Here is a 16,988-nt window from a genome sequence, read left to right as displayed (position 1 = left end):
TCTTCTTCTGTAAATACATTCTCTATATATATTTAGCTGTTTTTTTATTTGGCCATGCCTAGCTTTCCATTTTTTTTATGTGTATAGAATTTGTATGAACTTTCTTTATTCTTATATTCTGTTTTGTTTTTTGTATCAAGATCGATTTTTTTAAAAATGCATTTCGTAAATAAATGCTATGAAGTTTTCTTCTGTATTTTATCTTTTCCCATTCTATCCACTGTATAAACCTCCTGGGAGATGCATCCTGATGGTTGCCCAGTGGTCTTGTCACATTTTCCCATGGTCTACATTTTTTTTTTGTTACATTTGTACCCCGCTCTTTCCCACTCATGGCAGGCTCAATGCGGCTTACATGGGGCAATGGAGGGTTAAGTGACTTGCCCAGAGTCACAAGGAGCTGCCTGTGCCTGAAGTGGGAATTGAACTCAGGACCAAAGTCCACCACCCTAACCACTAGGCCTGTTGCTACTATTTCAGATTCTACATGGAATGTTGCTATTCCAACATTCCATGTAGAAGTCGGCCCTTGCAGATCACCAATGTGGCCGCGCAGGCTTCTACATGGAATGTTGCTAGTGGAATAGCAACATTCCATGTAGAATCTCCAATAGTAGCAACATTCCATGTAGAATCTCCAATAGTATCTATTTTATTTTTGTTACATTTGTACCCTGCGCTTTCCCACTCATGGCAGGCTCAATGCAGCTTACATGGGGCAATGGAGGGTTAAGTGACTTGCCCAGAGTCACAAGGAGCTGCCTGTGCCTGAAGTGGGAATCAAACTCAGTTCCTCAGTTCCCCAGGACCAAAGTCCACCACCCTAACCACTAGGCCACTCCTCCATAAGTCCCACAATGGCATAATTTTCTGCTGCATCAATATACTACTACTACGAATCATTTCTATAGCGCTACCAGTCGTACGCAGCGCTTCACAATTGAACATGAAGAAAAGACAGTCCCTTCTCAAAAGAGCTTACAATCTAAATATAGCTTTCCTCTTCAGCCTCCATTTAATGCTCTCTAGATCAGGGGCACTCAACCCAGGCCTTGGGATACATCTAGTCAGTCAGTCAGGTTTTCAGGATACCCACAATGAATATGCATGAAATAGATTTGCATACAATGGAGGTAGTGCGTATACATTTATCTCATTGTGGGTATTCTGAAAACCTGGCTGGCTGGATGTGCCCCAAGGACTGGGTTGAGAAGCACTGCCCTAATAAATAAGCATGAGAGAGATTTGCATCCAATGGAGGGGAGCAGGCATGCAAATCTCTCGTGCATATTCATTATACTCCCCTCTGAGTTTCCTTATTTCACTCTGATTACAAATTGTATATCCACTTCCTCAATGTAACCACTCTCATTTTTAACTACAATATAATTTAGTCCAATATTTTCAATTAAATGACACAAACATCTTGTACAAGAACTGAAGAAAAAACTGTCTAGCTTAATTAAAGAACGGAAATGTGGACTTTGTATGTTGTCACTATATACTAAGCAGATAGCAACACGCTGCTATAACTCAATTATAGCAAGAATTAAAGAAAAAACTTTTGACCTGCTTAACTCAAGAAAGGAGGATCTTGCATTGCGCCAAAGTATATTAAGGTTTAAGGTTCACAAGCAGACAGCAAAACAGAGCTATAAACTAACCGCTTGTTAGATAAGTAGATAGGAGTGTATGAAGGTGTGAATGAGAGTAAGGATTAAGGACAGGTTTTATACAGATGTTTGTGTAATTTAATTGAAAATATTGGACTTAAATTATATTGTAGTTAAAAACGAGAGTGGTTACATTGAGGAAGTAGGTATGCGTATTCATTAAGGATATCCTGAAAACCTGGCACATTGGAGGATCGCAAGGATTGGGAATCAAGATTCCAGGCCAGGTTCTCAACCCAGTCCTTGGGACACACCTAGCCACTCAGGTTTTCAGGATATCTACAATGAATATGCATGAGATAAATTTGCATACAATATATTTATATTTATTGCATTTGTATCCCACCTTATCCCAGCTATTTGCAGGCTCAAAGTGGCTTACATAGTATTGTTAACATAGTTATTCCATTATATCAAGTATGGTTAGTATTGTGTATAGATTAATTAAGAAAAGAAAGAAGAAAGAAGGAATTTATTAGGGTATTTATAGAAGGTGGGCATGCAAATGTATCTTGTGCATATCCATTGTGGGCATCCTAAAAACCCGGCTGGCTGGGTGTGTCCTAAGGACTGGGTTAAGAATCCCTGCCTAGGACTTTTCTGGGATCCTAAATACTTGACGTAACCCAAAAGGATTGAAGCATCTTTTCCCAGATCTCCGGCACTTCCTAAAATCAGGGCTTTCTTTCCAGCTTCTTCCTGCTTGCCTCTCTCAACACGCCTGTACTGGGAGCTCTTCTGGACAGTGACTTAAAATGGCTAATAGCTGCAGGTCTTGGAATGGGTAGGGATGTCTTGGGTATGTTAGTGAAGCGTCCTTGTTCTGTCTGGAGCTTCAGACGTGGTCAATTTTGCATGCATTGTTACTAGTACAAAGTTCTCCCCAGGAATTGTTGCCATTTCTCAGAATGGCCACAGAATGACTCAAAACTCAAGACCCAAAGGCTGGTGCCTCGCTGTGCAGGTTTAGTGGCAACCCCATGGGCATTTCTCTTGATTAATACTGTCACTCATTAACATGCCGGTCAGTGTGTAAAAAGCAATTAGATATCCATTCATTCCTTTCATGCCAAATGATAAAGACGTACCAGGCATAAAGAACATTGGGGACCCCATCATTCCCCTATACAAAAAAGAGATATTGCTGTTTTATTGGGGAAAGGGAAAGGCATGTGTATAACTGACCGAGAGAATGGTGCTCTCTGTGTTCATAACCATACAGGTGTTTAGCGCTGCGTGCGTCTGGTAGCGCTATACAAATGCTAATATTAATAATAATACAGCAGAGGCCAGGAGACTGAGGATTGCAACTGTGGACCCTCTGCCTTAAGGGGGCTATGTTCCCATTGCGGGGACAGTACAGTGACATATGCCTCATCCACCCTCTCCCTTCCCACCAGAGCTAAAAGTTACTAAGGGGATCTTTTACTAAAGCTTAGCTTGAGTTATCTCCAGCAGGGCCCATTTTATTTCTATGGGCCCTGCTGCAAATAACTCCAGCTAAGCTTTAGTAAAAGACCCCCCCTCAGTGTTTCCAAGAGAAAGGATAGTCAATTTGGACGAAAGTGAGAACATGGTCATGGCTCAGCTTTTTATGGGAAAACAGCAAATATGTCTGAACAACTGATCAATTATGAAACGGTGCTCCAGGAGATAAAAATAGAAATGGAATTCAACAAAGCCTGAGATAAAAACGTAAGTTCCCTAGGGAAAAAACCCCAGAGGTCAACAGGGGTCTATATTAATACAGCAGGATTAAAACCGGGCAGACAAATGACACCTACTGGCATGGTACAGGTCTAACTTATTTGCAGTGTCACAGCGCCCCCTTTCTGTGTACAGTAACACTGCTGAACGTGGGATTCCTTGGGAAGTACAGTATCTGTACAGAGCTAAGCAGCTAAGAAAATCTTTCTACTCACACTAACAAACAGAATTCTTTCTTTTCTTTTTTTTCTGATTTTTAAGATGTTTATTCATAACTCTCCACCCAGAACACTGTGGTGGTGGCAGATGGATTCCTTTCAGAACAGTTCAGGGACTCCCCACTATCCCAACATCTGCAGAAAATCTGCCAGTTTCTAGGGATGGCATCTGTTTCTGCCCACAAGGATGAAGAAGGGGGCAGGTAAACCTCTGAACACACCAGGCTTAAGCTAACACCTGACATATCTCTGAGTCGCTCTCTCACCCGGTAATGGAAATTATCTATTTTTTTTTTATTCACCAGTGATGCAGTTTGATGCCAGATTAAGATGTATGATTGTAGGGGGGATTGGTAGGCCAAAATACTGGCGGTGCAACAACCCCTGTCCATCTGATTCTCCCCAGAACTTCTCCATCCATCCCTCTCCATTGCCCCTTCCAACCCACCTCCAGTTCCTCTACTAAGCCCCCATCCTCTTCTCTTTTGCTCCTCCACAATTATTCAGGGACCATCTCTACAAATCCTCTCGCAGTAGCAGCAAAGGTCCCTGAGACCAATGCAACAGTGCAAGCACTATGCAGCTCACTCTTATTAGAACTGCATGGATCCAAGACAGCTGAAGTGGCTGGAGAGAGCACCGGGCTGGGGAGGGAGAGAAGAATTGAACAAAAGGAGTGAAAGACAAAAGAATACTGGACAAACATTCAGACAGACCCAGAGGAGAGTGAAAGACAATGCTGGGGAATAGAGGGACTGCACTTCAGATGGAATGGTTGGAACACAGGTTGTATACAGATGGGGAAAGAGAATGCTGATAACCTCAGGAACATATCACAAAAAGCACCCGAAACAGGAGTAAGAGTTGAGAGGAGCCTTTTCCTCCAGACTGCACCTTCTCTGCTCAGGATATGTTCTGGAGCAACCAAGGTAGCCCCTCATAAAATTCCCTAGTTAGGGACATCCCTGGAGGTCAACAAACCAAGGTAGCCCACCTGCCCTTCCTCTCTCCTCCCTCCCCGCATTATAGAATTAGATGCTCCCTGAGCATTGCTAGGCAGCACCACTGCAAAAGCAAGAGGCCTTGTGCTAAGGAGAACAGATCTGACCACAACGTTTTGACTAATAGATGAGAAAGAAGTTTCACCATCTCTCCTGAACAGTGCTGCTTTTCAGCATGTAGTACGTCTGTGTTATGTTCCTCACCTGCGGTGCGATCCGCAGGGTCGGTTCACCTCCGGACGCTATCTCGGTAGCGATGGCCGGCCATGTTGGCGGTCAGTGTCGGCCATGCTCGCTTCAGTCGCGTGGCCGGCCATATCTATTCGGCCCTGAAGGCCAGCCTGCGGTGTGCTCCACACGGGCGATTCGCCTCCGGTTGCTATCTCTGTAGTGATGGCCGGCCATGTTGGCAGTCAGCGTCGGTCATGCTCGTTTCAGTCGCGTGGCCGGCCATACCTATTTGGCCTGAAGGCTGGCCACGCGGACTGTCAACGTCTGTGAGGCGGGGCTTCTTTCCGGTGTGGTCTTTCGTCTTGCCAATGGTGTGGGATTGGACGCCTCTCACTCTGCTCCACCCCTCTCCAGCAGCCAACCATCCCAGGATCGCTCTCCCCAGCTGACTGAGGTTACGGTCGATGAGGGGACTATTTAAGAACCGCAGTCCCCTTCATACCTTGCTTCTGCTTCTATCTTGTTAGAGGTCTGGTGCTCTGGATTGTGCTTTACTCCGTCTGTTTCTTCGCTTGCCTTGACTGTGGATTGGACCTGACTCTTCTTTTGCTTTGCTGCCTGCCCTGACCGTGGATTGGACCTGACTCTTCTTGCTTTGCTGCCTGCCCTGACTGTGGATTGGATCTGACTCTTCTCTGCTTTGCTGCCTGCCATGGCCGGCGGCCGTTTGACCCTGTTTGTGACCGGAAGTCCTAGTTGCCACCTGCACCTGGGGCTCAACTCCTGGGGAACGGTGGTCACTCCCAGGTGAAGAACTGTCCATCAGTAAGGCTCAGATCATGGAGAGTGCAATCAACTCAGTTTACTGACACGATGAAATACTTTTCTCATACAATGTTACTCAAGTTTCCACAAACGTAGCTTGGAATACTTTGCATAAATACAACAGTTTAGGCATATGACCCTGGAACAGAAGTGGGTAAACTTTGTTGCCTACAGACCACGTCAGTGTGGTCTGGAGGAGTGGAGTCCTTTTTAGAGATCCAGCAATAGGCTTCTGTCTTGCATCTGGCTGTTATTTCTGGGTGACATGTTCTCACTCCCATGGACTATGACTCTTGTTTCTATCATGAGCCAGATGTGCAAGCCTCCTGCCAGCTGGATGGGCTCATCTGTGTCCAATAATATTTGCCTAGTATCATATATATTACTGGCCCATGATGGAAATGAGAACATGTCACTTCAACCCAGAAATAACAATTTATTTATTAGGATTCATATACTGCTTTTTTGAAGGGCCCCTGGTGGTCTAGTGGCCTCTGCAAGAGGGGGCAGGAAAGAACAACTCTCTTTCCTGCCCGCTACTGCTATTCTGCCTGGCACCACCATGTTTTAAAAATGGCTGCTGAGACTCCCTGTGGCAGTCTCGCGAGACTGTCGAGACCTGTGAGACTACTGTAGGAAGTCTCAGCCACCATTTTAAAAAAACAGCAGCGTTGGGCAGAATAGCTGTAGTGGGCAAGAAAGAGTGGGGGTCTTTCCTGCCTCCGAAGAAGCCACTAGACCATCAGGGGCCCTTCAAGGTAGGACCGAGAAGGACCCACTGAGGCTCAGGGGATTGTGGTGTGTGGGAGGGGGGGGGCGGCAGCATGGTTGTGTGGGGGGCCTAAATCACTCTCAGTCCACCCCTGTTCAGAACTGATTATTCAATTAATTTGCATGCACATCTCGGGCATGCACACAAATTTGGGCTCGCATATCTGGGTGCCATATATAGAGTCTGGGGGATATAGATCTGTATATCCTCAAAGAAACACAAGGTTGCTAATAGGGATGGGCAGCCAGAGCATTGGGGGTTCATTCCAGAACAAATGTCATTATGAGTGTGCATTCTTCTTAAGGGATCCACACTATGTGCTAGGAGGGTGCACTCTTCTTAACAAGTATGCACTATCCCCCTAACTTGCATGCTCATTTTCACGCTTAGCATGGAAAGTTGTGTGTACAAGTTATAGAATAGTGGCAATTGCCAATATAGAATTTGCACTTCCTGTGCATCATCCCGGCACCTAACTTTAGAGAATTACCTTCTATGTGCAAAGAATGTGCACTCTTTCCTGATAGTAAACGATGCACGATGGTTCACACATGTAAGCAGGGGTGGACTGACCATTTGGACAACCGGGCAGTGGCCGAGGGCCCAGAGGCTTTGCCCGGATGCCCAAATGCCATTGTTTTTTTTTTTTAAATGGTGGTCAAGACTCCCCGCGGAAGTGTCACGAGACTGTTGATACCTGCGAGATTACCACGTGCATGATGTCAGGATAACAAAAACAAAATACAGATCAGTGAACGTGCTGAACTCAGAGACCAGCGCTGAAGGAGACTTCAGCTGGCAGGGGTTGGGGACCCCCGCCAGCAAAGGTACCTGGTGGGGGTGGTGGTGGGGGAGGGTTGGCGGTGGGAGGGGGGTAGAAAGGGACGGGGGAGGGGCAGCGGCGACAGGGGGGTCAAAAGTGGTGGGGGGTCAGCGGGTGAGGGGCTAAAATGTGCCCCCTCACCTCGGGCTCTGCACCCCTTCCCGCCGAAGTCTGGTTACGCCCCTGGTTATCGGCCAATTATCATTACTGTTTGGCTGGTTCCTCAATTAAGGTGCCTGCGTTAATTGGGCACACGTCCAATTTAGTGCATGCTAGTCACCGCGACTTATATAGAATCTAGGGGAAAACGCAGTCTTTTAATATGAGTGCACACTATTGTCAGCGAACAGCATTTCCGTGCAAACAGCCCAACCCTGGTTACTAACAGGACTGTATTATTTAAAAAAAAAAAAAAAAACCTCCCACCATCTATTCAAAGGATAATTGAGTAAATGTTTTTTTGTTTGGTGTTTATTTTTAGCAGTGAGGAAAGAAATGGTCCTTAGGACCTAGGGGTTGGAGAAAGGGTCTTCCACCTGCTTGTGAAAGGCAGAAACAAACAATACAAAGGAGGAAAAGAGACAGCACAGGCTAGAGACAGAGACATATGCAGAGAGACATATATAGAGAGAGACAGAGACATATGCATATATATATATAGAGAGAGAGAGAGACAAACAGAGAGAGAGACATATGCAGAGAGACATTATATACAGTGGGGGAAATAAGTATTTGATCCCTTGCTGATTTTGTAAGTTTGCCCACTGACAAAGACATGAGCAGCCCATAATTGAAGGGTAGGTTATTGGTAACAGTGAGAGATAGCACATCACAAATTAAATCCGGAAAATCACATTGTGGAAAGTATATGAATTTATTTGCATTCTGCAGAGGGAAATAAGTATTTGATCCCCCACCAACCAGTAAGAGATCTGGCCCCTACAGACCAGGTAGATGCTCCAAATCAACTCGTTACCTGCATGACAGACAGCTGTCGGCAATGGTCACCTGTATGAAAGACACCTGTCCACAGACTCAGTGAATCAGTCAGACTCTAACCTCTACAAAATGGCCAAGAGCAAGGAGCTGTCTAAGGATGTCAGGGACAAGATCATACACCTGCACAAGGCTGGAATGGGCTACAAAACCATCAGTAAGACGCTGGGCGAGAAGGAGACAACTGTTGGTGCCATAGTAAGAAAATGGAAGAAGTACAAAATGACTGTCAATCGACAAAGATCTGGGGCTCCACGCAAAATCTCACCTCGTGGGGTATCCTTGATCATGAGGAAGGTTAGAAATCAGCCTACAACTACAAGGGGGGAACTTGTCAATGATCTCAAGGCAGCTGGGACCACTGTCACCACGAAAACCATTGGTAACACATTACGACATAACGGATTGCAATCCTGCAGTGCCCGCAAGGTCCCCCTGCTCCGGAAGGCACATGTGACGGCCCGTCTGAAGTTTGCCAGTGAACACCTGGATGATGCCGAGAGTGATTGGGAGAAGGTGCTGTGGTCAGATGAGACAAAAATTGAGCTCTTTGGCATGAACTCAACTCGCCGTGTTTGGAGGAAGAGAAATGCTGCCTATGACCCAAAGAACACCGTCCCCACTGTCAAGCATGGAGGTGGAAATGTTATGTTTTGGGGGTGTTTCTCTGCTAAGGGCACAGGACTACTTCACCGCATCAATGGGAGAATGGATGGGGCCATGTACCGTACAATTCTGAGTGACAACCTCCTTCCCTCCGCCAGGGCCTTAAAAATGGGTCGTGGCTGGGTCTTCCAGCACGACAATGACCCAAAACATACAGCCAAGGCAACAAAGGAGTGGCTCAGGAAGAAGCACATTAGGGTCATGGAGTGGCCTAGCCAGTCACCAGACCTTAATCCCATTGAAAACTTATGGAGGGAGCTGAAGCTGCGAGTTGCCAAGCGACAGCCCAGAACTCTTAATGATTTAGAGATGATCTGCAAAGAGGAGTGGACCAAAATTCCTCCTGACATGTGTGCAAACCTCATCATCAACTACAGAAGACGTCTGACCGCTGTGCTTGCCAACAAGGGTTTTGCCACCAAGTATTAGGTCTTGTTTGCCAGAGGGATTAAATACTTATTTCCCTCTGCAGAATGCAAATAAATTCATATACTTTCCACAATGTGATTTTCCGGATTTAATTTGTGATGTGCTATCTCTCACTGTTACCAATAACCTACCCTTCAATTATGGGCTGCTCATGTCTTTGTCAGTGGGCAAACTTACAAAATCAGCAAGGGATCAAATACTTATTTCCCCCACTGTATAGAGAGAGAGAGACATATGCAGAGAGACATATATAGAGAGAGACAGACATATGCATATATATATATAGAGAGAGAGAGAGACAGAGAGAGAGACATATGCAGAGAGACATTATATATATAGAGAGAGAGACATATGCAGAGAGACATATAGAGAGAGAGACAGAGAGAGAGAGACATATATACAGTATATATATATATATATATATAGAGAGAGAGAGAGAGACATATGCAGAGAAACATATAAGAGAGACAGACAGAGAGAGAGAGAGAGACAGAGATATATGCAGAGATACATGTAAGAGAGAGAGACAGAGACATATGCAGAGAGACATATATAGAGAGAGAGAGACATATGCAGAGAGACATATAAGAGAGAGAGAGACAGACAGAGAGAGACAGAGACATATGCAGAGAGACATATATAGAGAGAGAGGGGGTGGGGAAGGGAGAGATGGACACCTCCTTTTCCTTTCTGCTAGTTTACCTCAGCAGCTTTTGGCGCTGTGGTGTGTCTGTAGTTTCTCAGATGTGTGGATTTGTGCTGTGTTCTAACAAATTCTACCAAGGGCTTGGATCCTGACATTTAGATCTGCCTCCGTTTGCACTTGTAGCTCTGTTTAAACTTTTCTAGGTACAAGGAAAGCACCTTTGGAACTGTTTCTGGCCAGGTACCACGTTTATGCTGCTGAAGATGTCGAGGTTTGGTTGCTGGCTTTGAAAATCTGTCCTAAGCACTTCCAATTTGACTGTTAGTTCTTGGGATCGGAGGCTTGTCAGCACTGTTAAGCGACTATGGGCTGTGCCCTGTCAGGTCTGGGAGTAGAACCTGCAAAAGAGGTTCCTGATGGATTGGGAAGTGCAGCAAAAAACAGGTCCAGCTGGAAAGCGGAGGAAGAGGGTTCAAAAGCCACTAAGCCCCGGACACTCTCCGAAGCTCAAAAGCTACTGATTCAAGACTCCTGGAGAAGTCTGCACCAAGACATTACCAGAGTGGGTATTATCATGTTTATAAGGTAGGATCACATACATACATATGTGTGAGCTTGTACTAAATTGGGCCAGGGGAATTTTCTTGACACTCCAGTGTTCGAAAAATTTGTGAGAGCCAAAGCTTTTAGTACTGGAATTGCATTTAGAAATGGAAACAGAATAGTCTGGTGTTATGTTTTAAGAAAAGGTGCAGAGAAGGGCGACGAAAGGGCGACGAAAATGATAAAGGGGATGGGACGACTTCCCAATGAGGAAAGGCTAAAGTGGCTAGGGCTCTTCAGCTTGGAGATATGATAGAGGCAAATCTCTCCTAATTGCACCCTTTTCCTCCATCGCTAACTCCAGACTCCGTTCCTTTTATCTCGCCGCACCTTATGCCTGGAATAGGCTTCGTGAGCCGTTACGTTTAGCTCCATCCCTGACCGCCTTCAAATCCGGGCTAAAGACATACCTGTTTGATGCTGCTTTTCACTCCTAACTTGTCACTTGCTTGTAACCTTTATCTTGTCTTCCTCTCTTCAATAGCCCCTTTCCCTATGTGTCCTTCTGTCTGTCCTACCCTTATCCCTTATTGGTCCTGTCTGTCCTGATTTAGATTGTAAGCTCTTTTGAGCAGGGACTGTCTTTTCTTCATGTTCAATTGTGAAGTGCTGCGTACGACTGGTAGCGCTATAGAAATGATTTATAGTAGTAGTAAGTCTATAAAATAATGAGTGGAGTTGAACGGGTAGATGTGAAGCGTCTGTTCACGCTTTCCAAAAATACTAGGACTAGGGGACATGCGATGAAGCTACAATGTAGTAAATTTAAAACGAATCGGAGAAAATTTTTCTTCACTCAACGTGTAATTCGTTGCCGGAGAATGTGGTTAAGGCGGTTAACTTAGCGGAGTTTTAAAAAGGTTTGGACGGCTTCCTAAATGAAAAGTCCAAAGAACATTATTAACTGGACTTGGGGAAAATCCACTATTTCTGGAATAAGCAGTATAAAATGTTTTGTACTTTTTGGGGATCTTGCCAGGTAATTGTGACCTGGATTGGCCACTGTTGGAAACAGGATGCTGGGCTTGATGGACCTTTGGTCTTCTTCTTTCCCAGTATGGGAAAAAAAAACCTCTCATTTTCCTCCAAAAGCTGATTGCTGGTTCGATTAAGCATTCAATTTTAATTTTAGAAAAGGAAATAATTAGACTTTACATTGAAGAGGTCTTACTGTATGTGCTTTAATTGATAGTTGTGGGATATAAGACTGAAATTTAATTTATCATGTATGTTTGAGGAGAAGGAGAGAGAGGGATCCCTTTGGGATCTGTATATGCTGAATTTTCCCTCCTTTTTATTCTTCCTATTCTTGTCTTTTATTGTAAATCATTTGAATGAATCTGGTTCACTAAGATGGTATATAAAACCTGATAGATAGATAGATAGATAATCCATATAATTATATTACTGTCAGAGAGAAAAACACAGACAGAGAAAATGATGGCAGATAAATTTTATTTTATTACATTTGTACCCTGCACTTTCCCACTCATGGCAGGCTCAATGCAGTGGACAATGGAGGGTTAAGTGACTTACCCACAGTCACAAGGAGCTGCCTGTGCTGGGAATTGAACTCAGTTCCTCAGGACCAAAGTCCACCACCCTAACCACTAGGCCACTCCTCCACTGTTGCTACTATTTGAGATTCTACATGGAATGTTGCTATTCCACTAGCAACATTCCATGTAGAAGTCGACCCTTGCAGATCACCAATGTGGCCGCGCAGGCTTCTACATGGAATGTTGCTAGTGGAATAGCAACATTCCATGTAGAATCTCCAATAGTATCTATTTTATTTTTGTTACATTTGTACCCTGCGCTTTCCCACTCATGGCAGGCTCAATGCGGCTTACATGAGGCAATGGAGGGTTAAGTGACTTGCCCAGAGTCACAAGGAGCTGCCTGTGCCTGAAGTGGGAATCAAACTCAGTTCCTCAGGACCAAAGTCCACCACCCTAACCACTAGGCTACTCCTCCACTCTGTGGAGTGGATCATATGGCCTATCCAGTCTAGCCATCCATATCATCGACTATTTTATTTTTTAATTTATTTATTAGGATTTATTTACTATCCCTTCCTCTCCCTCAGAGAACCTATGTACTTATCCCAAGCTTGCTTGAATTCAGATACAGCCTTCGTCTTCACCACCTCCACCGGGGGAGGTCATTCCACTAATTCAGCACTCTTTCCGTGATGAAGTATTTCCTCAAGTTACTTCATCCTATACCCCCTCAATCCAGAGCTTCCTTTCGATAGAAAGTGATGTACTTCCTGTGTATTTATCCCGCTTGAGTCTATCAAATCTCCCCTCTCCCGCCTTTCTTCCGAAGTATGTGTACTGAGATCTTTAAGTCTGTCTCCATATCCTCTACAATGAAGACCACTGACCATTTTAGTAACCACCCTCTGGACTGACTCCATTCTGTTTATCTCTTTTTGAAGGTGTGGTTTCCAGAATTTCACACAGTACTTTAAATGGCGGTCTCGCTATCACTGACATTTTCCTGCTGGCCCTCCCCTCTGGCTTTTGCTGTTGCCTTTTCTACCTGTTTGGCCAACTTAAGATCATCTAATCCCCCAGTTCATTACTAAAACTATTTAATTTAGTACTCAGATTTCTAAACCGCCTCTTCAGAGTTCAAGATGGGAATGCAACAGTGGGTCCAAAACGAATTAACAAGACTACAGTCTAGATATATACAAGTAGAAATTTCAGCATTTAATGCTGAGAAGTGGCCTAGTGGTTAGAGCACCAGTCTTGCAATCCAGAGGTGGCTGGTTCAAATCCCACTGCTGCTCTGTGTGATCTTGGGCAAGTCACTTAACCCTCCATTGCCTCAAGTACAAACTCAGATTGTGAGCCCTCCTGGGACAGAGAAATATCTAGTGTACCTGAACATAACTTACCTTGAGCTACTACTGAAAAAGGTGTGAGCAAAATCTAAATAAATAAAGATTCTAGAATTCTAAAGAATAACAAGATTCCATGCAGAATTTCAAAGTGTAGCAACATTGCATGTAGAACCCCAAAGAGTAACAAAATTCTGCAGAGTGGCCTAGTGGTTAGAGCACCGGTCTTGCAATCCAGAGGTGGCCAGTTCAAATCCCACTGCTGCTCCTTGTGATCTTGGGTAAGTCACTTAACCCTCCATTGCCTCAGGTACAAACTTAGATTGTGAGTCCTCCTGGGACAGAGAAATATCTAGTGTACCTGAACATAACTCACCTTGAGCTACTACTGAAAAAGGTGTGAGCAAAATCTAAACAAATAAATAATGTCTCTGTATAAAAATAGTACCCCAATTAGAAATGTGACAAGCCTTATGTAGGGTGTGAATAAATTGCATAGTCATGAATAACTAATGACTAGATGTTGTTTTCACAGAATCTGCTCAAATGATATAGGATAGGACATGGTTTATCTCATTTCCTGTCCATCAAAGACACGCGTGCCATTGTCAAACATTAGAACAGTGTTTTGTGCGTAAGTAAAGATTTGTCATGCACAGCTGAAAATTCTTAAAGGGACACTGCCTTCTGTTTATGTTGGAAAATAAAAATGTATTGGGGGGTGTGACAAGGCACATGTCAGATGCAGTAAACAAGTAGGTGAAACAGCCCATTACCAAAGATAAACAAGCTGGAAAGGGGGAAGCCAGAAACACAGAAAGGAGAATTTTATTTATTTTTTACTTCTAACCCGCTAATATACTAAATAACAACAAACCAATCTACAACAAAATGTGTACAATAAAATGTGTAGTCAGAAAATAGAGCTGGAAAAATAAATCAAGACAACACAGCAGTATGGTAAAAAGTCTTTAATGTATAATTTTTTTGCTGATACAAAAGTCGCCTGCCTGACACAGCCACGTTTCAGCTTGCGACTGCTTCAGGGGCATATGATGTTACCTTAATGGAGGAGCTCAAATTCAATTGTCAAAATTTCAAACATCTGGCAATGAGATCTAATCAATTCCTTTCTGCAGTTCCAAAATTCAATTCCCACATGGTTCTCACAGCATTTGTTTTATTTATTTATTTATTTGTTGCATTTGTATCCCACATTTTCCCACCTATTTGCAGGCTCAATGTGGCTTACAATATTACATCCTATCAAGTGTCATTCAAAAGTAGATACACAATTAATTACATACAGAACAATTGTAACAAAATGGATATAATCAATTCAGTAAACAAGAAAACAGTCAGAATATCAAGTGATTAGCGATGTGTTAGAAATCCTATTATTGATTATTATGGTAAGTCTTGTTGAAAAGATAAGTCTTTAATGATTTTCGAAAGTTGATTAGGTCGTGATTAGTCTTCAGATCAAGTGGCAGTGCATTCCACGTCTACGTGCCAATGTAGGAAAAGCTAGACGCATGTACTAGCTTGTATTTTAGACCTTTACAGCTTCGGAAGTGAAGTTGTAAGCTATCTCAAGATCAAATGCATGAATGCTTCCATATGTGACCAAAAGAATACTATCCATGCAGTAGCAACCACTGACACCCATGTTTTGAACCAGGGTGGACAGGGGATTAAGGAATATGTTGAACAACAGAGGGGTGAGCACCAAACCCTTGAAGATAACTACAGTATAATGAGTGAGAAGCTGCTAAGAAAAGACCAGAGGACACATGAAAGGAAGACCCTAGAAGAAAGGAAGCAAACCACTGGAGAACCTGTTAGGTGAGAAGGTGGTTCTCCACAAGATAAAAAGCTAAAGACATTACTATTACTGGAAAAGTGTGATATAAAAATAAATGAGAGAGACTATGAAGACAACCCTACTGCTATGGATCTCACGTAAGAGGATGGTTAATGTAGTTTTAGGGGCATCTTATATACTGTATGAGTTCAGTATACAAAGAGCAGGGCATATCTGCTGATTCAGTGGCACTTAATTCGATAGAACTGCTGCATATCATCACCAACCACCTGAGCCAAAACTGACTAAGTGGGGGGGGGGGGGGGGAGGTAGAGTTGATACTTAACCCCTGGAAAGTGACAGTGTTGCGGGGTTTCTGGCCACACTGGCAGGGTTTGGAGGATCCCTGTCAGCTCAGATATGGGGGGGGGGGGATTTGTGTCATCCACCAATTCAACATCTGGTTAGGCGATTGGTGCGAGGGCAGCACTATTTCTGAAGCTGTGATTCTTTGTTCAGGTAGAGCAGGGGTTCTCAACCCAGTCCTCGGGACACACCTAGCCAGTCAGGTTTTCCGGGATACCCACAATGAATATGCATGAGATAAATTTGCATGCACTAATTTCCATTGTATGCAAATCTCCCTCATGCATATTCATTGTGGATATTCTGAAAACTTGACTGGCTAGGTGTGTCCCCAGGACTGGTTTGGAACCCCTGAGGTAGAAGGATGAGTTTGATCTGTAGTCATTGTGGAGGAGTAGCCTAATGGTTAGTACAGTAGGCTTTGAGCCTGGTAACCTGGGTTTTATTCCCACTGCAGCTGCCTGTTACCTTGGGCAAGTCACTTAACCCTCCACTGTCCCAGTACAAAAATTTAGATTGTGAGCCGTCTATGGACAGAATGCATATTACATGTACAGTGCTGCACACATCTAGTAGTGCTATAGAAATGATTAGTAGTAGTACTACTTCTCTGGAATTCATTGCCAGAGAATGTGGTAAAAGCGGTTAGCTTAGCTGAGCTTTAAAAAGGTTTGGACGGCTTCCTAAAGGAAAAGTCCATAGACCATTATTAACTGGACTTGGGGAAAATCCACTATTTCTGGGATAAGCAGTATAAAATGTTTTGTACTTTTTTGGGATCTTGTCCGGTATTTGTGCCCTGAATTGGCCACTGTTGGAAACAGGATGCTGGGCTTGATGGACCTTTGGTCTTTCCCAGTATGGCAATACTTATGTACTTACAAAATGATGGATGCCAAACCTCTTGTTTAAGAAGACAAGATAAAAGTGGGAGGTACTACTGTGTACCCACACCCAAGGAGGGGTGTGAGAAAGAGGGGGCAGAACTGAGGTCTGCAATGACCCTCTAACTTACAGGATAACTATATATAGGGAGATCATTTTTTTTCAGGTAAATTTGCCCAGGTTCAAAATGTATGGAGGTGGGGAGGAATCACCAACATGTCTATTTTCAGCAGGGTAAAACTCAGGCAGGCTTGCTAGTGTGTTTGGGTCTGGCAGGGCAATAACACACCTAGATTCTATTTTCAGTTCCATGTGCATTATTTTCAGGGATAAAAGTATCCACAGAAAAAGCAGGCTGCAAATTTCTGTGGGTCTTCTTAGGCAGGTTTCCAAAGAAAAAAAAGATTCCTGCCTTACAGAAACAATGCAACATCCATGGGCTTTGCATCTCCCTGCCCTGGGTGTATTTATACTGAAATACTGTGTCCTTCTATTTTCAATAGTTTCAGCTGGAGTTTTTGCATTATCATCCTGGGGAAAAGGTGCTCTGTG

The 16,988-nt window shown here is 43.8% G+C and overlaps 1 protein-coding gene across 1 annotated transcript in view; it reads left to right on the top strand.

Annotated features, from left to right (window-relative positions):
- The first annotated feature begins 10,019 nt into the window (after nt 1–10,019).
- Nucleotides 10,020–16,988, top strand: part of LOC115480528 (cytoglobin-1-like) — a 47,679-nt gene continuing 40,710 nt past the window's right edge. Inside the window, exon 1 of the mRNA XM_030219269.1 lies at nt 10,020–10,512. Coding sequence (XP_030075129.1) covers nt 10,292–10,512 — 221 coding nt within the window. The 5' untranslated portion in view covers nt 10,020–10,291. The remainder of the gene's footprint in view (nt 10,513–16,988) is intronic.

The sequence above is a fragment of the Microcaecilia unicolor genome, chromosome 11 (genome assembly GCF_901765095.1).
Source record: "Microcaecilia unicolor chromosome 11, aMicUni1.1, whole genome shotgun sequence".
Lineage (NCBI taxonomy): Eukaryota > Metazoa > Chordata > Amphibia > Gymnophiona > Siphonopidae > Microcaecilia > Microcaecilia unicolor.
The sequence above is the reverse complement of the archived record's forward strand: the minus strand, read 5'-3'. Positions and strand labels throughout refer to the sequence as shown.